Here is a 23,746-nt window from a genome sequence, read left to right on the forward strand (position 1 = left end):
TTATCAATATTTGTAGAGATTAAACTATCTAGGCTGAAATAAGTGCTCCTAGTAAAAACAGAATTTCATGCTTTGCTCTTCAAATGAGAAAATGAAACTGTATTTTCTTTGAAATGCAAATACAACTCAGACATTCAGACAATGAATGCTTAAAATGTCTCCAGGCAGCATGCAAATCTCAAACCCAACACAAAAGTTTGTTCAGTTTAAGAACAGCTCCTTCTGGAGAAGTACTTTCTGCTCACTATCAAATGGATTTTATTTAAAGAGTATTTCTTGGAGTCTATTAAAAGCCAAAAAGTCAAAATGCTCTTTACTTAATGATTTTAAAAGATTAAAAAGCTGGTGTGTTTTACCCATCTCACTCTGTTTTAATTTAGCTAGATTCAAGCACACCTGACTTTTGACAGTTGTTGTGAAGTGTCATGGAAACATCCCTAAAATCTTAAAAACCTTATCACAGCAGACAGCAGACAAGGTGGAAGAGAAGGTTATTTGTTTGAGGAAATAAGGAAATGGAACTGGGAGTCTTCAACTTATGACTACATTTGGGAGAGGAAATCTGATAATCTCATAACACTCATAAGTTGAGACTCACAAGTGACCAGAAGTGTTTTCATGATATTTTCCCTCATTGTGGGTAAATGACCATGGCGGTCTTTAAGTAAATCCATTCATTCAAATGGTAGAAATGACAGAAGCCTGCAAAAATCATAGCAAATTATGGTCATGTGACCACAGGATACCACACCAGCTCTTTGCCAAGTACCCAATATGTGATCACAGGGAGGGGAGAGTGCAATCATTTATAATATCTGGAAGGTGCTTTACAGCAATAAACCACTTGTTCTTTGGCTATCTTAAATGTAAATAGTCATGAAGCAATCAGTCATAAGTCAAGGACTACCTGTATGGACTGAAGAAAAAGACTGAAAGGAAGAATAAGAAAGAGATTTTCAGAGAAAAGGAAAATCTTAAATTGGTCAAGGTTTTTTTTTCTAATCAGAAACTGCATACATTTTCATGTGGTTCAGTGATATGCAGTCATCCTTTACAGCAGCCATTCTCAGACTTTTCTGGCACCAGAGAGCAATTTTGTAGAAAACAATTTTTCCACATATTGGAGGGGAAGAGATGGTTTCACGCGCAGTCTAGATCCTGCAATGCTCAGATAAAGCTTTGCTTGCATGCCCACTGATTGTGTGGCCCAGTTCCTTACAGACCACTGATACTGAACTGTGGCCTGGGGGTTGGGGACCCATGGTTTACAGAAAAAACTATAAAAGCAAAGCAAGACTTGAAAACTATTGTGGATAAAATCCAGAAATATAAAAAGAAAAGAACATGTTAATGTGGCAAATTTCCATCCTTTTCATTCCTGTCAAGAAGAATTATTCAACAATGGATGTTATTAAAGAAATTTATAACAGAGACTTATGAACTTTGGAAATGAAATGCAATTGTTGGGAAAGTTCTCAATTAAAAATCTAAGGAAAGGTTTTATTATTAAGAACCAAACAGGGGTATTTGATCCTGGACTGATCAGAGATAATAATTGAGTTATTTGTGGTAAATAAGAAACCGTGCAGACTTTCTATGAATAAATTACAATAACTGTTAATAGAGTGCTTTGAACTTTAACTTCACTGCTGTTTAACCTGTTAACTATTTTTTTTCTTTCATATATGTAATATATATGGCAGGTCAGTTGGGTTTCAAATAGATGTAGAAGGTTATAAGTTTTGGACCTGTTTTGTACAGGTAGAGGGAAGGTATTATTGTTATAATAGATTTGTCAGTGTTCAACTGGGGTGGGGGGGGAATATGGGTTTTTGTCTTTGGGTTTTTTTACCACATTTTTTAATGTTTTTGTCCAGTTTTGTTTTGTCTCTGTTTAATTTTTTTTCTTTTGTATTTTCTATTTTAATCTTTTGAATAAAATAAAAATGGTAAAGGGGACATTCCTGTCCTAGCTAAGAATGAATCATATCCTGTGTTCCAATTAGCCAGCAGATCAGAGGTGGTATTCAGCAGGTTCTGACCAGTTCTAGAAAACCAGTAGTGGAAATTTTGAGTAGTTCGGAGAACCAGCAAATACCACCTCTGCCTGGAGGTTTTACAGTATCCTTCCCCTGCCACGCCCACCAAGCCACTCCCACAGAACTGGTAGTAAAAAAAAATTGAATCCCACCACTGCAGCAGATGTCTAATAGGCTCATGAAAGCACTGATAATTCAGATGAAGGTGGTTGGCTGGATGCACATTCTAGCAGCCCACACTTGTAGCACTTAAAAAATGGAAGAAGATTCAAGCTGACATATCTATGCTCCCTGCTCCCTGTGTGTTATAAATGCACTTTGATTTCCTGAAAAGGCAAATGCTTAATAATGAATTCCTAGACTTCAAAAAGTAGCATTGTCAGAAAAGCATTTTACTTACATTTTGTTACCAGGGAATATTGAAAGAGCCTGAAGATTTTGTAACTGCGTTATAACGATCACAAAACTTGAGCTCTTTGTATCATATCTGTTAAGAAGATGATGAGAGGAAAAACCCTGCATTAGACATCACATATTTACAATGGTCAGTAGAAACTATCTTAATATATGTAGTGACTCACCGGAGTCCTATTTGTACTTGAGCAGTTTCCAGCATTGTGGTATCATTTTCACTACATGTGACTTCTTCATTACTATTGGGTCTAGGGAACAGAGTTTAAGATAGATCAATGGCAATGATAGAAATACTTTTGCTGACTGGAAATTGAAGTCAAACATACTTGAGCACATAATTGGTAAATTTTGTTCAATGTTTTATTCTTTGTAATGCTAATACATTTCATTTTTACTATACAGAAATAAATTTGTGTGGGGAATGTTCTTCATGAATACTGAAGCTATTGAAATGTGATATTTAGGTAACATGCATTTCGGTAAAATGCTAAATATTATCTTACTAACAGCAATTTATTTGAAGGTCTCATACTTTAAGATCATAATAATTTGCATGATCTGCATATTGTTTGGCTATATAAAATGAAGGAAGTTTTCATACGTTGATTACAAACAAATGGAATTTGGAAAAAAGACAAAATAAAAACGTTAATAGTTTGTACAGACATGATCTCATGTATTTGAAATTACTAAACTAGGATTATAAGATTACATTGGAATTTTTAGGTCAATATTGGAACAACTTTTCTGTTTTCTATTTCTTTGCTTAAATTAATGTATTACTTTTGCTATGTTCATTAACCTTACTTGAGGTGCCGTCTCATCCTGATGGGATTGGCCCATACCACCTGTACTGGCAGAGGGGGAATGCTGCAGATCCTGTCAGCGAAGGAATTTCAGCTGGTCGGCTCCAGGAGGAGAGCCTTCGCTGTCATAGCTCCTGCCTTCTGGAACATCCTACCCTCCTGTAATTTTGAAAGAGTCTCAAGGCCTGCTCTACCAGGTGGCTTGGGACCTAGTAGAGGAACTTCATGCTGGAGATGGTTGATTAATTAGTATCTAATCCCCTCTCCCCATCCCTTGTGTGTCCTGCTCCCACCTTTCCCATCTTATTTTAACAGTTTGCAAGGGTGAATGATTTTTATTTGTTCTGTGCCATGACTGTTAATTTTAATATCTTTTCTTTTTTAATGCTTTATGCTATAAACTGCCCAGAGTTGTTGTATATGAGATGGGTGGCAAATGAAAATTTTAAATAAAATAAAATTATTGTGCATTTTTAAAATATTATCCTTCAATAAAGCATGTACTCTCCATTTTAAATGCCTGCATAGTCTTGTTAAAAAAATTATCTGAATATTTAATTATTTTTTAAACATATTAGAATGTTCCATAATGAGGACTGATCAGTTTTCAAACTCTTCAATTGTACTATTTTAAAATTTAAATTAGGTCTACGGAGAATGTTTTCCAGTGTTGATATTAATACACAGATTTTTAAGGTGTTATTTTTTTTACCTAGGAGAATGCTTAATCTGTTCCACTGATTCTTTATTCTTCTGATTGTTAATTTTTCTGATTATTTTTTTTTATTATAATCATTTTATTAATTTTTCTAATTTGTTTTGAAATTTCTGGAGGATGCAAAGCCAAATGTTTGAATGTAATGTAAATTTTGTTTTCTGACAAATAGGAATATTCCTGGCTTTAAACCTACTGTTTTACAGAAGCTTCATATACACCACTGTCTCCAGCCACAGACTCATCAGATACAGCAGCAGATACACAGTCTGTCTTCTCATCAAGCAAATGAGCTCTTGTTCTTCTTGAAAAGTCAATACCTAGGTCAGGGAAAGAATGTTCATTTTAGGCTGTGAATAAGAAAAGCATTCTCAACTTCCGGTCAGACTGAAATAGAAGATTCTGTGTTCCAAAAGTGTAATTAAATTTCATCACAAGCATTATATGTATTGAAATAGTATTCAAACTTTTCAGATTTAGAATGAGGCTTCTTTACCACTATGTGAATTTATAAGGCTTAAAAAGCAACATATTATTTTTCTGAAACTCTTAAAAGTAAAGGATCCCTATCATTCACCCATCAATTTTTCCTCTTCTCAAAATCAAAAAAGCCAGAGAGTTCTCTTCTTTAGAAGAATGTGCCAGTTGAGTCAGGTCCTAGCATTAGGTAGAATAAGTTGGCAATTTCAGAATAAGGGACTATTTTCAGAACCAATAGTGCTGAGCTCAATGGATTTTTTGGCAACAGAACTATCTGTCTCATCTTCCAACCATTAACCTGCTATCGAGATATATAGTTGTAATTTTGCTGTATAGCTACTATTGAAATTTCTTAATTTTTGCACAAACAATATAAGACCACGCCTTTTTATCTTAAGCAACAAACATTTTAAGCTATAATGCACCCCGAGTCCCAACCTATTGCTTAATAGGAAATAGGAACATATAATTTCATCAGAACATCTATACAAAATGGTTGAATTTCTGAGATTTAAACAGCTTAAAATGTCTACCAATGTCAGAGGTGGGCTGCACTTACGTTACCAGCCGGTTTGCTGGTTGTGAGCATGCACGCCCCTTTGGGACTGAAACAGAGCTCTAAACAAACAGCAAATTAACTCAGGCAGCTACGGTGAGTACAGCAGGGGTTGCGCGGAACTCAGCTGGGCAGCGTGATCAGGGGAAACAAGCCAGAAAGTTAGTTATCTATAGAAAGGTTAGCACAAGGATGGGTTGGCGGGCCCAGCCAGTGATCACAACTAAGGGTTCGACTGAAACGTGCAACCATGCAGCAGCTCACCACTGACCAAAGTCAGGTTCACCTTTATTCAGAAATCTTTCCCAGTTTCATTGTTGCCATTACAATCATATTGGAGAAACACTGCAAAGCACAATGTTTGAGAGTGCTTTCAAATGGAATGCCAGAGTGTCATAATAAACTAAAGACTTTTGACAACAAACAAATTAGATTCTAAATACTTTTTAAAAAAAATTCCTTTCTGAAATTTCTATATGGTAAGATACAAATCCCAGTTCTGTTTTGGATTCACCAGTGACAGAATCTAGGACTCTACCACAAAATTTAAGAGAAAATTCAAATTTCTTTCTCCTGATTCTTGCTAGTTTTCCTGCAGAAACCATAGTACATACAATCAATGTAAGCAGTATGTTGTAATGTGATAACTTGCAAGTGCATGGAGTTCTTTTATCTATCAAGGAACCAAATGTGTTGGTATGCATTACAACCCCCCTCTCTTGAGTCATGACTTTACATCTTGTTAAGACGTTTAAATTTTAAGGCTTCAGATTAGAGGATTGATTGCTGCATTTTTCCTTTCATTTATAGCAGTAGGGATGCTTTTTCCTTGATGATGAAGTGCTTTTTCTTTCACCACTTTGAGAGAGGTGAAGGTGATGACATGATTTATTGATTACCCTCAGGAATAAGCACAGCAATCTGGAATCGACTTTGACAATGACAGAGACTATCTATGAGAGAACTTTACAGTTATTCTTAATCTGTTATTCCAAAAGAAACTCTGCACAGAAAAAAAGCAGTGTGCAGGAGACAGAGTTTCCTCTGACCAAAGTAAAGCTGCAGAGAAAATACAAGCATGTGCAGCATTATCAAAGGCTCTGTTCAAATCAAATCTAGAACTGATTGATTTCAAAGCGAGCAAAACTAAAGATCAAGTTTTATTGATCTATCAAAAATCAGTAGAATTACAAGATATAAATTTGAAACTGGATGTAATTCAAGTATTTGCATAACTTTAGGAAGCTTTTCACTGCATTCGATTGATTATGAGACAGGGACTATAATAACCCTTCCTAATTTGGTGCTCTGTACCTGCATTGGCATATTCAGTCCATCAGTAGGCCTGAGTGAGAGCCTTGCAAGTTCTGGAGTTTTAAACTAGAGGAGATGGGATAACCAATATGTTTTTCCAATGACAGTTAAAGGACCTTTACTGAATTCAGGAAATTAGAGTTTGTATAATGGAGAATGTACATTATAAATACAGAAATAAAAGTCTCAAAATAATTTTTAATAATCCTCAAAATTAATTTTGACAAAAAATGTTTAACATCCCAAAGTATGTTACCTGACATGGGGCTTTGTAATTTTGAGAATTAGATAAAATTAACTTATTTATGCATTCATATCCTCTAAATGTAATGGGTAATTCTGATTGAATATACATGCAATTGTACAATACTGTTATTGTTCCAAATTGTTCTCTGACGTTTCACTTTCTTCTCCCACTCTGGTTAACCTGCAATTAAAACTCAAACTAAAGACAAGCAACATCCATTCTGGAGTTTTCATGAACCATCTTTTTGCTTTGTTTTGTTTTGTTTTACAATCTAGGCTAACCTATAGTAAAATTACCTGATGGCCTATGTTCAAGAATTGGCCACAGCTGGCCCTGCTTAGCTTAAGGTACCAGGCTAAAGACATGGAGACCATGAGCTCTAGTCCCACCACAGGAAACCAGATGGGCTGACTTTGAGGGTCCCTCCCTCTTAGCCTAGAAAGAAGATGACAATGGCGAATTAAATATAAAAAAAATCACTGGCAAGAAAACAGGAGAGACTCATTGAGGCAGTTTCTAGGAGTCAACACAGTCTCAAAGCCCCTTGACCTAAAAGTTGACTACTATAGCTACTGCCAACTGATGTGACAATTAACTAATTTAATAATTGTTATCAATGACTAATGATTTATATTTGTGAATATATGTTTTATATTTTTGAATGAACATTCAGTAGTGGGATAACTCCTCAAAACCTTAGAATGGGATCACATTTTGTGTGTTGGGGGAAGAATCAGCAAAACATCATTAAACATTAAGCTTGATCTGGCCAAGGGTGATGGGAAATAATTATTTATTTGCCTTCATATCAGTATTGACTGCCTGGACAATTCCCTGCAGGTTTGTTTGGTTATTTTGCAAGATTTCATGGGTTTTCCTCCTGCCTGCTTCCTATGGCTGAAAGAGAAGGACTAGCCCAAGGTCACACAGCTGGCCTCATGCCTTAGGCAGAATTTGAACTCATGGTCTCAATTTTTAGGCTGGTGCTTTAACTACTACACCAAACTGCCATATTCATGATCCCTTTAAATAATTCCTTTTTCTCTCCTTTGTTTTGACAAGATGTAAACCCAATCATAAGATCCTTTTGGATTATTGGATTTTATATATATATATTATATATATATATATATATATATATATATATATATATATATATATATATATATATATATATATATATATTAAGTGCATATATGATTTGGGAAACAAAAATGAAATTCTACTATGTTCCAATTGATGTATTTGGTTGAAATGGTCATTCACACTATTGGTTGAAATGGTCATTCTCACTGTAGAATTATTGCTGTTCAAGAACTAGAGAGGGTTAGAGTTTGCTAATTAAAATCTCATGCTGTAAAAAGTAGACATCTACCATCTTTCTCATCCCTTTCCCTGCAAACTAAGTGAGAAAAACTTCTATCCCAAAAGTATCTGTCCTCAACCATCTGCAGATTCTACACCAGAGCTGTCAAATTCCCATCCTGCGGCTGAATGCGTGAAGTGCTGGCCACACCCATGCCCACGCCCAGTTTAGCAAAGGAGGAAAAAGTCTCGATATGTCATGTGATGCCGCCAGGACAACGTGAATTTGACACCCTGTTCTACACTGTTAGCAGTTTTGTGATAATCTACAGAATGTACCATTTCATATCTAGTACATTCACTAAGTGTGTTAAGCTTGAGGTAAGCACTGAAATATTATTGTATGCATTGCAAAGTTTCCCCATCCTTCATTTTGCTCAGGGAACTGAGCAAATGGCAGACTGTCAATACTGGGAGCCAGGTTTGGACAAGTTGGCAAGTGACACAGTGTCAGAAGTGTAAACCAGCCTCTTTCACTACAAATATTTGCTTGCTACACAATGTACTTTAATCCCAAAGTTCCCCAACATTAATCTACATAATTAAGCAACAATGTCAGTGATACTTCCATTCTTTACCCTAGCCACAAAGAACAGTTAAAGATATTGGGGCTTACTTTCAAAATACAATGACTTGAGTTGAAATACTTAAGGGAACACCTGTTCCTACAGTCTGTTTCTTTTGGCTTTGAGTTCATTGCTGCTCTGGGTATTATTGCCATTTGAACTGAGGCAGGTTGCTGCTGGACCAGGTTTTCTAGAATTTCCTCTCATGGCATCCATTATACTGTCTTTATGGCAAACACTCCTTTCTTATTTCCCCACACTTTTAAATTTACATATTTTAATTATTTAACCGACACAGCAAGTGACAGTAGCTAGCCACTCTCAACTGATTTTGGAAAATCTAAGAAGGGTCCCAACAGGTCTGTAGTTAAAGGGAAACATCAGGAAACCATAGAGTGGCAAACTTCATTAGGAAATTGAAAAGACATCCTGTATTTTACCAAGCAAATAGGATGGCATGTTCATGTAGTCACCAGGAGGTCAGGTTTCACTCAAGGCTTTGAGCAATACTTTACGTTACATGTTATACATTCATTCTTATTACTGTTTTGGGAACACCATTTGGTTGAAGGACACTATAAAATGTAGTTTCATTGTTATATAATGTTTTTATTTCTACACATGTAACTAAATAACAGTGATTTCTAACTAAAAGAATTGTATGTGAAAAGGTATATATTTGGTTGAAGTATTCAACCAAAATATGGCAATACATTATTCAAAAATCTGGGCAAAAAAGTTTTTGAACATGTATCTTCAATCTAACTCTTAAAACTAATCTAGCATTGTTTAGAATATTTCTATCATAGATTTCATTATCTTACATACCAGAATATAGGCCAAAAAGAAAACTAAAATATTAATCCCAACCATAAGTATAACAATCAACCATAAGTATAACATTCTAAGAAGTTGACATATCCAGAATGATTTTTACTTTAAAATATGTTCATTTTTGGACACATTTTACAGTGAGAAAAATGGTTGCTATTGGTTTTCTTCCTGTTTCCTATCTCCATCCCTGCAACAGCCTCTTTGGCTGCCCTATCTTCTTGATTTTAAATAAGCCAACGGGAAAAGTTCCTTCGCAATAACTTCCCTTGAGATACAAGAATTACTATTGTCTTTCTTATTATACCCTTGTGGTACAATTTTTTTTGGGGGGGGGAGCAAATTACATCTCTATACATTTAAAGGACAAATTGTTTGATCTTGCAAAAATAAATAAAAATAAAGATCCTGTGATGGCAAATAAATCCAAATTCACTCACAATAAATTCGTGCAGTTTACTTAACTTCTGAACAACCAGCTGCTCCCAAATTTGAAATATCACCTTGTGTGATTATTTGTACACCAGACATCATTACAGTTTTCAAAGAACTGTCTGTTAAACTATTGTAAAACAACAAAAAATCTTGCAGCATTTATTTATCGCAATATAATTTGTTGGGCAGCATGTAGCGCTTCTTCAGAAATATTAATATGAGGAAGAGATACATACAACCCTCAGGAACTGAGGGGGGATTAAAGTTGAACTACATTAGATTTGTGAGGATGTTTAAAAAGATTTGTAATACTTGGATTTTATGGCTGTTTTTAATATATTGTTGTAGGCTGCCTAGAATGACTTTAAGAAGCAGCATACAAATAATTCACACAAACAAATAACCATGGCTAGAAGTAAATAATGGAAAGAAATGAAATGCAGAAATTACAGAGAGAAATGGAAACTCCTTGGTCAGTCACAAAACTGGAAGACTGAAATGCATACATACTGTGTGATAAAACAAATACCCTGGAAAATGAAGGAATATTTGGAACTACACAGAATACTGTGACTGCCTTAAAAGTGGGTATTTTTGAGCAAAATTACTAACATCATTAAAATAATTAGGTTTAAATTAAAAATATTGGTTTTGTTAATCCACTAACAAATACTTAACATACTAATGAATTTATAAGATTTCTAGAATGACTATGTCACATCCACACTTTTTTTGAATGATTGCTTTCAATATATACTTACACCTTTCTCTGCAACATGCCAATTCATTCCCCCAGCCTTATTTCAGCCAATCCTTGAAACCATGAATAGTATGTTCTCATCTGACAGCATCATACTTTATTCATTTAATGAAATGAACAGTAATGAAGAAAAATCAAGCTATAATGAAAGTGTTATTTGTCTTTTAAAATGTCTTACTTATTTTTAACTCCCTTTTGCAAATAGCTAAGCAGAATAGGCTGCCAGATTGGAAAAATTATCTTTTTCTAGATGTTTCACTGCAACAGGGAAGGACTATTAAACCCACATAGATACCTGAAGTTATTTTAACTTCAGTAATTAATAGGCAGAAACAGATAGTAGAAAATATGGGGGAAATGATGGACTGTTTAAGTTCAGATCTTTATACAGATTTGGGGCAAAGCTTCTCTACCTGTGCTGTTAAATGAGCCATTTGAAACTACAGAATAGTGAAGATATCATCAGCACAGGCTCTCAAGGGATTGTATCATGCCATTGCAGCTCACTGGTTTTGTGAACATCTTCCTGTTATAAAGTTATCCAATGTTTTTGTCTCAGTGCCTCTATTGTCAGTATATCTTCCTATGAGAGTGAAGGTTCATTCTTTGAGCCTTCACTTTCATCCTACACTCAAACTACAGGTATTCACCACTATTTCATATCTTCCTATTGCTGTGAATTCTTTCTAGTACATATACCATCTCTTTTTTGCTTGCTTGTTTGCTGTTGCTGTTTCACCACAACCAGTTTTTAGAGTTCCACCCATTTTTATAGTAGTTTCTCAAATATAATCTCCCAGGATCTTTCTTATCTAGTCCTATTTCTTAAAGTTTCATAAAGAAGTGATGTGCTGAGCTGCTAATGATTTTATTTGTTAACAGTGACCTTTCAGATTATCAAGGAAAAATTTTCTGAGGACATATTGGATGCTAAGTTTCAGAAATTCAGTTCAATCTAGAGAGGGAGAATTGGCTGAGTTTGAATAGTAAGACATATTTACCTGTATTTCTTGAATGTGATATGCTCTGTGAAACATTTTCATTGCGATATTTATCATTAAGTGATTGAGAAGACATTCTAGTTTCAGAATCCAGCAAAATTTGTTTCTCACAGGTAGTAATGCTTGTAAAGTCACTGGGTAAATCACAGTCCTCAAAGTCCGTGGCAAAATGATGTAATGGAGAATCTTGAGGAGGGACTGAAAAGCCACCTTCTAAAACCAGAGGTGATTCAGGAGGAGACAATGATGAAAGGGAAGATCTTGAAGAGAATGATGTGACAGATTTAGGAGGTTCAGTTATTTTGGGTGCATGACTTGCTGCCAAAGAACTGGAAGAGTCACTGTATCCCATTTTCTCATGAGAGCTGACCACTTCATTTTCATGAATGGTGGTAATAGGGCCAGAAGGAATATAACCACATTTCTCTTGTAATATGAAATCCAACTTATATTGATAGTCTAAATCTACAGGTTGATCACCTTGGTTGTAGTAGAGGTCTGTAGAGTTAAGAGAATTCAGTGATCCCCTACTAGATGTATTCAGAGACCCTCGACTAGATGCTAAGGATCCCATGCTGCTCCCCGAAGACACAGATAACGTACTGGCAGAGAGGCTGCAACAAAGAAGCAAAGATATGTCATTCTATTCTATCAGCAGTATATTCGGATGATCTCAAATCACAGGTAAAACTTAAAATTTAATCCATGTTGGTCATGAAATTGATAAGTATAATGATACCTTTTAAAAGAAACATATTTTGCGATGTCTGAATACTACCAAAAATAAATTTCAGATGACGGAGTATTAATTTACACCAAGACAAATTCCTTGTGTGTCCAATCACACTTGGCCAATAAAGTATTCTATTCTATTCTATTCTATTCTATTCTATTCTATTCTATTCTATTCTATTCTATTCTATTCTATTCTATTATCAGCAACATTAGATAGATAGATAGCTCCTTTTAAAAAAACATATAAGCAAATATGGCTGAAAAATTCAGTCACTTTAATTATAATTCTTTTTTTTTAAAATCCATGATTTTAAAATATATTAATTTTTGTGTAATACTGCACAAAATTGTATGACAATCTCTGCCACTTTAAAATATTGTTGAGTACTGTAATAGTTTCATGAGGACACATTAGAAAGTACAATTAGAACAATAAGAAAGTAGTTTTGTATTTAGCAATGTACAACTCCAATCTAAATTTAGATAGTTTTAGATCACTGTTATTAATCATAGTAAACACTCTCTCAATAAATGGAATCACATTAGTGCAGTGCTGCCCTTAAAGAAATACAGTACTATGAAATCAATAAAAAGAACATTAATACAAGCTATTCCTTAGTGATTGTCATTTGCATCTCTGCACAGATGTGTTGAGAAAATGAGCACTTGAACTAAGATGCAATTTACTTAAATTCATGATTTATACCTTTCACTTTTGCCTAAATGATATAGGTAGTCCTCGACTTATCACTACAATTGAGCCCAAAATTTCTGTTGCTAAGCAGACAATTGTTCAGTGAATTTTGCCTCGTTTTATGACCCTTCTTTGTGACAATGTTTCCATATGCAGAACTGATTGATGCTCATAGTAGAAACAGCCAACCTATTTGTTTCACAATTTTGTGAATCCCAGCAAAGCTGCAGGTCCAGATGGGGTGCTCAGGGCTATGTGCTCAGTCCCTACCTATACTCATTGTACACACATGATTGCGTCTCTTCTGACCCATCCACTGTGATCATCAAGTTCGCAGATGATATCACCATATTGGGCTTTATTACAGGTGAGAGATTACAGGGGGGAGATTCAAAAATTATAGACATGGTGCTTAGAAAACAACTTGCACTTGAACATCAGCAAGACAAAGGAGATAGTGCTAGACTTCCAGAAGAAGAAAGAGGAACCTGTTCCACTTTACATCGGGGGGGTGGGGGTGGTGGCTGGAGGGAGTCTCCTCATTTAAATTCCTGGAGTCCATCTCAGCGACAATCTTACCTGGAAAACCAACACAATCCAGGTGGCCAGGAAGGCCCAACAGAGACTCTACTTCCTCAGGGTCTTATGGAAAGCCAAGGTGAAACAACAACTGATGACCTCCTTTTACCAGTCCACAATAGAAAGCACCCTCACTTATTGCATTACGGTGTGGTATGCTGGCTTGACAGCCACGGATAGAAGGACATTACACAGGGTGGTGAGCACAGCACAAACGTCATGGGCTGTCCCGATACCACTAGATGACATCACTAGGGCTGGTGCCTTAGAGTAAGGAAAATCCTCAGGGACAATTCATACCCTGGTCAGCACTTCTTTATTCTTCTACCATTGGGTAGGAGATATACAAGCATAGCTAGTTGCACCAACAGGCTGAAGAACAGTTTTTATCCATGGGCTGTCAGAATTATTTCCTGAATATGAAATAATCACATAACAACGAAGTATGATTGACTTAAAGGGCCAGTGTGATCTCCAATATGTTCACATTGGTGTGTTTGTTAGTAGGATTCATTCAGTTAGAGATTTTCTCTTTCACTGTGAGTTGCATTGTATTGGGGTGTGTGTACACCAAGAGTGCACTAAGGGAGGCCAATCTCATTATACACATGTTGTACACTGACAATAAAGGTTTGAATTGAATTGAATTTTCTACCGATGTAGCATGAATAATATAGGGAAAGGGCTACAACAGATCAGTCATATATATTCTTTACTTTGCAGTTCAGGACTTAGACAATTGCTAACTAAGCTTTCAGTATGAAGACATTTTTGTAAGACAGACTTCTAAGTTAATATTCCACTTAAATCAAAATAGACAATTCAGAAATACAGTATGTCAACAACAGTTTTGGACAAACTGTTACCATTTGTCAAAAGTCTAGTATAAACAAAGTTATCTCACCTTTTAAGCTGGGAATGTAAATGGGTGGTTAGATGACTAGTTTCTTCAAGTTTTTTAACCAATTTATTCTTTCTATCTTCTAATTTCAACCTAGAAGATAAAAGAGTTTGTGTGTCAATATATGTGCATATACCTTGCAAAGAGAACCTTGCTTTAAAAGCACAATGACAAATAGCTGAAAGCAATTTGTTCAAGTTCAACCAAAGCACAACTCAAATGGAAATTTTGAGGGCAACTGAAGCATTATGGTACCGAAATATTTTTTGTACTATACCATTTATATAATGTTTAATTGATTTGTGTTTGTTAATGGCATTTTCTCTCTTTTGTGGGGTGTGTGTTTCTGAAAATCTTTCAAAATATTTTCATTTTGTCCTCTTTCTCAGATTCTGACCACAAAATGATTCTGGAAATATATTAGCCCTGGTTAATGGGTAAGGACATAATAATTCTCAATCTGCTAAAAATTAACTGATCAAATGAAAGTTACAGATGAAGAACACTCTATGTAATCAATATTGGACTGTGCAGTCCATTAGCTAATAATCATTTGAAGGTAGCCTCTATCTATTATGCTTGTATTTTAGGCAATATCTCTCTAAGCCTGTTTGTAATTATACTCTTATTTATCCTGAAGGAGCTGGTGAGCTACTACATTAATTTGTGATATTTTGAATTAGGTGGGCTGGATACAGCCAATTCTTGAGAACCATATTCTGAAAGGTTCTGCCCTTGTACTCCTATCTTTTAATTTTTGTTTCACTATCTATCCAGCTCAGTTATATCTATCCTAAATGGATAGAAAACTCCCATTTGGATATTGTCCAACCCAGGGGTGGGATTCAATTATTTAAACAACCGGTTCTGTGGGCGTGGCTTAGTTGGTGGGCATGGCTTGCTGATCATGTGACTGGGTAGGTGTGGCCAACTCGATGTCGCTCACATCAAGGGGCACTTCTCCGTGCCTGGCCTCTCATGACTGTGGGGATGCTTTAATGTTCCTAAGTGTGAAAATGGTCATAAGTCACTTTTTTCAGTGCCATTGTAACTTTCAATGGTCACCAGTTTTAGACCAAAACTCATAAAGGGTATGTAAACTCACATTTGAATGTCAATCTTTCTAGCTAACCAAGAAGCCTTGCTGAATGTCACTCATCTTGGTTCCTTGTCATTAAAAGCTTCTTTCTGGCAGCCCTGCTTCAATTATTATTCAATTATTTCTTCAAAGTGCTAACTCCAACAGGGGAGCATTTCCTCTCAACAGCAGTGTAAAAAGTTTAAAACAACCCTTCCCCTTTAAGAAAGTACCAGCAAAGAAAAAAAAAAAAGTCCTTTGGAGACAGTAAGTCTAGGCATATTGCCAAGAATGCAAGAAGGGTGGAAAAAGGAGATTTCTTCCAACAACCGGTTCTCCGAACTGCTTAGAAAGTTAACAACCAGTTCTAGCGAATAGGTGAGAACCTATAGAATCTCACCCCTGGTCCAACCCCTCTCCTCAGAATATACAACATTAAGTGACACTATACGATGAGGTGATAAATTCAGTTTTCTACAAAAATTAGGATTTTTCTACCTATTTAGTCTTATTTGTAACAGTGATACAATCACGGCATCATCTACATATAATACTACATAAGCCTATTTGAAATACCTAGTACATGAAATTCTTTTAATAAATAACTGACCATGGAATTTATGTAATAATTAAATAGTATTGGATGATGCTAATAATAATTATACACTGAGCATAGTGCTGAAGGTAAAATTGAATGGTGGAAACACCATCAAAATTATCAATGGCTGGGCCATACATGTGATATGATGATACACAAGCTGAATCAGGCAGTTTAGACTGAAAAATAAAAATAAAATCCATGACTATTCACTATGTACTACATCCCTGCAATGATATAGATAGATAATACCTGCCCACAGAAATGGAAGCAGAAATTCATTTCAAAACAAGCTGTCAAAGAAGAAAAACATGCACAGGCTGATTACCATATTTTTTGCACTATAAGATGCTCCAGACCATAAGATGCACCTAGGTTTTGGGGAGGAAAATAAGAAAAAAAAATCTGCCACTGCCTCCCAGCAATTTGCCTCCTTGCAGCAAACAGCCCGGTCAGTTTCAGCACAGCCTGATTTTAGCACGAGCAGCTGATTGGCGGTTGGATCAGCCTTGCAAAATACCGCTGATCGGCTGTTCCAGGCTGTTCCAGGGGATCACCACCACCCATCACTGCTGTCGCCAATCACCACCGCCACCTATCACCGCCTCTGCATGCTTCATTTTCATCCTGAGTATGCCCCATTTTCGGCCTCTACACATCCCGTTTTCGGCCCGTTCCAGGTGGTGGCGATCAGCAGCAATGGCAGCGATCCCCATAGCATGGAGCAGTTGATTAGCGATATTCTGGAAGGCCGATCCAACCTCCAATCAGCTGCTTATGCTAAATCAGGCTCTGCTGAAGCTGACTAGGCTGTTTGCTGCAAGGAGACAAATTGCTGGGAAGCAGAGGCCAAAGGGTGGGGGCTTCGGCAACATTTGGTCTATAAGACACACAAACATTTCCAGCCACTTTTTTAGGGGGAGAAAGTGTGTCATAGTGTGAAAACTATGGTATGTCAAAGACAACCAAGAACAAGTATTGATGCAAGTTAAAAATGAAACATGATCCTCTAAATAATGTTTGGAAGGTTGATAAGGACAAGCATTACAGGTCAATTTCTACAAGGGACTGAGAGAAAAGTGGATAAAGATAAAACCTGGCAATGGCTTTCAACTGGAGCAATTTAAAAAAAACCTTGAAGGCTGGATTTTGGCTGCTGGAGAGCAAGCTATTCAAACTAAAGCGATTAAGGCCAGAACTGAAGAACCATCAAAATCAAAGAACAAGTAGTGCACAGGAGAATAAATAGTAGACCATATATTCAGCTCTTGCAAGGAGATTACACAGACTGATTGTAAACAATGACATAACACAGTCAGCAAAATGATTCACTGGAACACCTGTAAAGATTATCATGCACCAGTAGTGAAAAATTGGAATTATACAATTGGAAAACTAGTTGAAAATGAGAATGTTGAAATATTGTGGGATTTCTGAATTCAGTCTTGACTCATAATATTCAGATCTAATTGTGATTGAAAAGAAGAAAGTGTGATAATTGATGTGGCAATACCAGGGAATGGTATGAGCCATGGTAACACAATGATTGGAATCCAGTAGTGCAGGAAAACTCTACCCATAGTCTGGAGTTTGATACTGATGAGCTCAAGGTTGACTCAACCTTCCATTGGTAAAATGAGGACCCAGAAAAAAATATATGAAAATGGCAATGAATTGAAAGAATATGGCCTAAATTGGCTATGGTGGAACCATATTGACACACAGGGTGCCAATACCAAAAATTTGTGGATGGCATTAGAAAATATGCACATTAACAAAATTTCCATCAATAAATTGCAAAAGGACATATTGCTTGGATCCACACATATACTATGCCAATACATTATGACATCCTAGGTTCTTGGAAAGAACTCAATGCATATGAATGCCAATGCCAGCTAAGAACTGGCAACTGTGACTTTACATATTTGTAAACAAATAATAATACTAGCACTTTCCCATTTTCTTTCAGCAAAGCCACAGAAGGAGTTTGGAAGCTCTCATTTTAATTTTATTTCCACACTTCTTCTTTTGCTGCCACAAATGAACAAACCAGAGATAAACCTAAACAATATAATTAGTAAAATTTAAAGTGATATTTCCTCATATAAAATATTTTAGTAATATTTATGGATTTCAGAAAAACCAATGTTGCTAAGGTCTAAAGCATTCTTCTGAACTGGAAGAGATTTTTAACTTAATTTAACAAGTACTTTTAACTTTCAATTCTAATGTTTTATATCACAAAAAGTAGTCCGTAACAGTTGAGAGGCTGGGATGACAATAGTTGCCAAATGAAAGAATATTCAAGACTGAACTGAATATGATTGAAGGGTACAATTTGTCTGAAAGGAACGGGAGAAATAGAAAGGGAGGATATATCCACATCTATAGAGAATATTTAGATTAAAAGATATTAGTAGGCTCATTCAATCAAGAATTTTAAAAATAAGCAGATCTTCAAAGAGTCATGGAATTGTAGAGATGGAGGACTTCAATTATATCAACATCTATTTGGAAAGCAAGTCTGTTATACATGTTCTTGAAAAATTCTTACCCTGTTTTGCTGATAATTTCCTTCTTGAAAAAGTAGAGAAGATATAAAACAATCCGCTACCCTTTACCTTATATTAAATAATATGGAAGACTTAATCAAAGAAGTCAAAGTAGCACTGACTCTGAGGGAAAATGAATATTTAATTCAAAAATCCTGATCGTTAAGAAAAGCTGAATGTAGTCAAAGATATATCTTGGACATCAAAAACACAGACGTAAAGGTTAATAGGAAAAGAACCCAAAGGTAAGTGAGAATTCTTGAACAAGTAAACCTATATAGTAAATCTATATAGCAAAAACAAGTAATTCCAATGAGGAAAAAAACAAAATAAAAAAACAACAATGTGGCTACTTGTGTTGTTTTCTTTTCATGGTCTGGTGAATATGACAAATTAATCAATACTGTGACAGCTTGTCTTGGTGTCTGGAGGCTGTTGAGGTCTGGATTGGGAGCAATGGTTTAAAACTGAACCCTGGCAGGAGTGACTTTGGTTATAGGGCTCCTTGTCTCTTGGGGAATTATCAGCTTTGGCCATGGATGAGATTGCACTGCTCCAGGTAGATACAGTGCATAATCTGAGGATTCTCTTGGCCTTATGACTCCTGCTCGAGGAATAGGCGGCAGTTGTGGCAAGGTGTGCCTTTGCACAACTGTGTGTGAGCCAGTTATGCCCATTCTTGCACAATAGGCTCTTCTCATTTTCATCCATGCCCTGGTCACCTCTCATTTAGACAATTGTAATATGTTCTGCATGGGGCTGCCCTTGAAGAGTTGGCTCAAAATGCAGCAACCTGCTAATTTATGCACATGTCACTTCTTTTGCAAGAACTGCATTGGTTGCCAATTTGCTTCTGTATGCAGTTCAAGATGGTGGCTATCACCTTTAAACCCTATATGGCTAGGTTATTTGAAGAACTACCTCTCCCCCACCACATCTACTTGGCCCACTAAGGCAGGAAAGCAGGATATGTTGTGAGTCCCATCTATTAAGGAAATACATAAAATGGGACCAGGAAAAAGGGCCTTTTCTGTAATGGCTCATCCTTGTGGAACATCATTCTTCCAAGACTGGTTAGTTTTCTGAAAGGTCTAAAGACATGGTTTTGTTAGCAGGCTTGTAGATCCCAGATTCCTACAGAGTTAATCAAGTGGCTTGTTTGTGTTTGTTACCACCACAGGGGAGAGGGCGGAGTTTGGGGGAGTTTTCAAATTGTGGCTTTTTATTGTTTTATGCCACCTGGAGTAACTGTGTATGAGTTGGGCAGCTATAAAAATCTTTTCAATAAACAAAAGTATGCCATGCAGAGGTGGATGGAAAGAAAGATGAAATCGTTTTTGTTAAAAACATTCATAAACTATATTCTACGTTCATTTTTAAGGGCAACAATTAAAAAAACCACAAAAGCAAAGATGAACGCCTCTCCCACCCACCCATGTTTATTTCCTCCTCAGGGTAATGTTTCATCTATGCTTGAAGAGCCAAATTTAATAAGGCTGAAATAACACAAAAACAACTGTCATAGAATTGGCTATATGAGAACAGGCATAAGAATCCTAAGCTAACACTTAGTTTCAATTGTTCTTTTTCTCAAATATTTGCTTTTTTTCCTCCAAAAAGGAACTATATTTAATTATTAGCCATTGAGTAAAAAGATTCATCTCAATAGATTTAAAGTTATCAAATTCTATGTGCATTATGCTCAAGTAAGAGTTAGGGAAGACATATGTTCCTTTTTCAAGATGCTTTTCAATTGTTTAATCTTTGGCATTCTTACCTCCCACAAATCATTTGTGACACTTTTGTTAAAATATTTAACTTGTTAACTTTAGTAGTTGTTCATTTTTTGTAAAGATTTCCCCGCCCCGCAAGATTGTTATCTTTTTACTGCAGAAAAAAAATCTAAACCAAATAAATATTATTTTGCGGTTGGTTTTTTTCTTTTCTTTTTCTTTTTGGTGTGTTCAGGTCAGCTTTGACTCCTGGTAATTGCCTGGACATGTCACTGCAGGTTTTTTTGGCAAGATTTTAGAAGTAGTTTGCCGCATGGCTGAGAGAAAGTAACTAAAACAAAGTCACCCAGATGGCTTTATGTCTTAAGTGAGACTACAACTCATGGTTTCTAGCTTGGTGCCTTAATCACTATACCAAACTGGCTCTCATCTTAGTTTTAAAGGTATTTAATAAATCAAATAATCATAACTGTATATATACTGCAAGGTGAAAGTTCAATGCTTTTCTGTCATTCTTTTTATTCCATCTGCTCCTGGTTAGATAAGCAATCTTTCCTCAATGGTTGCATTTGGTCAGGGCTAATCTGCTAAGAGCTAAAGATGGAATGTGTATGAAACAAAATATATGTCTTATTTTGAAAGTTAAAGAAACAAATTGCAATCTGGAAATTCTATGAAATTCTTCTGGATCAGCTGCAGTTTTGACAAAATAAAAGCTTGGAACAATTTTGGTGTTTCTAGCTTCAAAACAAAAACCTGAATATTCCAAAAATATTTAATGGTGAGTTGGCAATGGTACATTACTCCTTTCCTTCAGAAAGGATACATGAAGCTAATATTGTTAGTTTTATGCAATTTGTTCCTTGATGGTCTCAAAAATTCTCACTGTGACATAATCCACTAGCCCACTGCCTTCCTTTCTGTCCCTCTTTTACTTCACAGCAGAGCTGTTAATTATAGTGTCCTTGAATGCATCTCACCAAGCATCTACTTCCTCATCTTTTTCCTGTGTCTTTCTTCCTCTGCTCCCCTTCAACCACTGCAACCTGTGGCTATGTGATGAAGAGAGTCCGTACTGTACAAAAGCAATGTGAATGGTTGGAACCTCCCCAACCTCATGCTTCTCTCCTTTCCTTCGTATCAGTGGCATCAAAAGCATTAGATTCTTCGAGCTTTTACCCATTGTTTCAATGCATATCCAGACTAAGCATGGTTGCTTCGATTTATGCACAAACCACATGTAACCAGTTGTTCCACTAATGAAAGTGGTCATGCACAAACTGCTTTGAATCTCATTAGCTGAAAGATAAGTTGAAACAAGCAGAGGATTCAGACAGAGTCAACTGTGAGTGGTGCACTGTTCTCTCTCAATCATCCCCCAACCTTCCCCCCAAAAGATATACTGCAAAAGAAAGGTGAGTTTCCTCTTTTTTTTCTTTCTCAGCTCTTAATACTCTCCTCTCAAATGGCATTCAGTGGTTATAGTCATCTTTCCCCTCTGGCTCAAATTACCCTCATCTTCTATTTTCTAAAATCCATCAATTGTTTGTACTCTTTGATAGTAAACAAAAAGCATTTCCATAAAGGTCTGGTTTGTTTGTATGTTTTAATTCCAATTTGTTCAAAAGCATTTTTATCAAAAAGTAACTTTTTTATAACAATCAAAAATTACTAATCTCTTTTTCCTTTTTAAACTTTCTTACATCCAATCCTTGTTAAGCTTTTTGTCAAACTTTTTAAATCTTTGAAACTTGATTTTTCCTTTTAATCCAGAAAGAATGTTGACTCAACAAGTGAATTTCTCTTAGCCCACTGCTTAGAAAATCTTTTGTTATCTGTAAATTGATTATAACTGAAACTGTTTAAGAAAGTGAGGCTTCTGCTAACCTTGTGTCCCAATGGTGGGATTCAATTTTTTTTTACTACCAGTTCTATGAGTGTGGCTTGTGGGCATGGCAGGGGAAGGATACTGTAAAATCTCCAGTCAGAGATGATATTTGCCTGTTCTTCAAACTACTCAAAATTTCCACTACCAGTTCTCCAGAACTGGTCAGAACCTGCTGAATACCACCTATGGAACGCATGCATCTGTTGTTCTGAGACGATTGTGTAGCTGTTGCCTTTATGTGTCTGCAAATGTTAATGTGTTGTCTAGGGGGCGCTCAAACAAGAACAAGAATTTGGATCAACCAGTCAGACTGCAGGATGTGCATCTCCATACAATGCATAGTTGAGATTTGGAAGGTGTGCACATCAATCTTTCTGCAACCATCTGCAACTTATGCTAATGTGTCCATGCGAGATGCACTAGAGCTGTGAGCTTGACTGAAATGCTTCAGGTCCTAGCTGCTCAATTCATGAGTTCACCACAAAAACCCCAGTTCCTGTAAGATCTGTCCAGAGTGCAAGTGGGAGATTTCACTTTCCTTCCTTGTCTGGTGAAAGAAATTCACTAACTGGTTACTGTTATTCATCACAATACTATCCCCACTTTTCAGGAATGTCTAGTCTGCCATAGATCCTCATTCAGAAGCAGAATTATCTGATTTACTAGCAGACCACTTTGCCTCTGAAGATTGCAGCCACAGTTGCCAGTGAAATGCCTAAAGCTCAATACTGCTACTGTATTTTCCCAAAAATATTTCCTATCCTGAAAATAAGCCCTAGCTTGATTTTTCAGTGTGTGTGCCTAATATAAACCTTACCCACAAAATAAGTCCTAGTGAAGAATTGTCATCAGCTGGGGGGTGGGCATGGCCAACACAGGAAGTGGTGACAGAGCAGGGGCCAACGGTGTCCAGCAGCAGCCGCAGCCTGCACAGGACAGGTGAGTTGATTACCTGTCCAAGCAGCAGAGGGAGGCATAGGTGTGGGGAAGGCAGGTGACTCAGCTGTGCCACATGAGCTGTGGGAAAGCCAAGAGTAGGTGGGCTGGAGCAGGTGGCCGGCCATGGGAGGTTCGTCTTTGCGTAGTGGCATTGGCACCAGATGGAGGCAGAGGCACAGGGGAGAGGAGGGGGAAGGCAGGTGATCCCAATGCTCTGCAAGGGCTGCAAGCCAAGAGATGCAAAGATGAGCCTCATGCAGCCACCGTCTCTTGGCTTGCCTGTGGCTGTATGGCATGTCCGGATTGCATGCCTGCCCCCATGCCTGTGCCTCCATCTGCTGCTGATGCCACCATGTGACAACAAGCCTCCCGCAGCGAGCTGCCCACTCCATTCCACCTCTCCTGGTTTGTCTGCTCCATTGTGGCCTCAAGCAAGCAGAAGTGGACATCCTGTACATGGGGGAAAAAATAAGACATTCCCCCCAAATAAGCCCTAGTGCTTATTTTGGATCCCTAA

General features: G+C 36.7%; 1 protein-coding gene across 2 annotated transcripts in view; it reads right to left on the reverse strand.

Annotated features, from left to right (window-relative positions):
* Positions 1-23,746, reverse strand: part of WWC2 (WW and C2 domain containing 2) — a 144,318-nt gene that overhangs the window by 37,455 nt on the left and 83,117 nt on the right. For both annotated transcript variants that reach the window (XM_026699665.2, XM_087936353.1), the window contains exons 10-14: positions 14,442-14,531; positions 11,530-12,143; positions 4,171-4,294; positions 2,621-2,701; positions 2,440-2,526 (exon numbers count right to left, since the gene is read on the reverse strand). In XM_026699665.2, the coding sequence (XP_026555450.1) occupies positions 2,440-2,526; positions 2,621-2,701; positions 4,171-4,294; positions 11,530-12,143; positions 14,442-14,531 (996 nt within the window). The remainder of the gene's footprint in view (positions 1-2,439; positions 2,527-2,620; positions 2,702-4,170; positions 4,295-11,529; positions 12,144-14,441; positions 14,532-23,746) is intronic.

Source organism: Pseudonaja textilis, chromosome 6 (genome assembly GCF_049901715.1).
Source record: "Pseudonaja textilis isolate UNSWEBS1 chromosome 6, rPseTex1.2, whole genome shotgun sequence".
Taxonomy (NCBI): domain Eukaryota; kingdom Metazoa; phylum Chordata; class Lepidosauria; order Squamata; family Elapidae; genus Pseudonaja; species Pseudonaja textilis.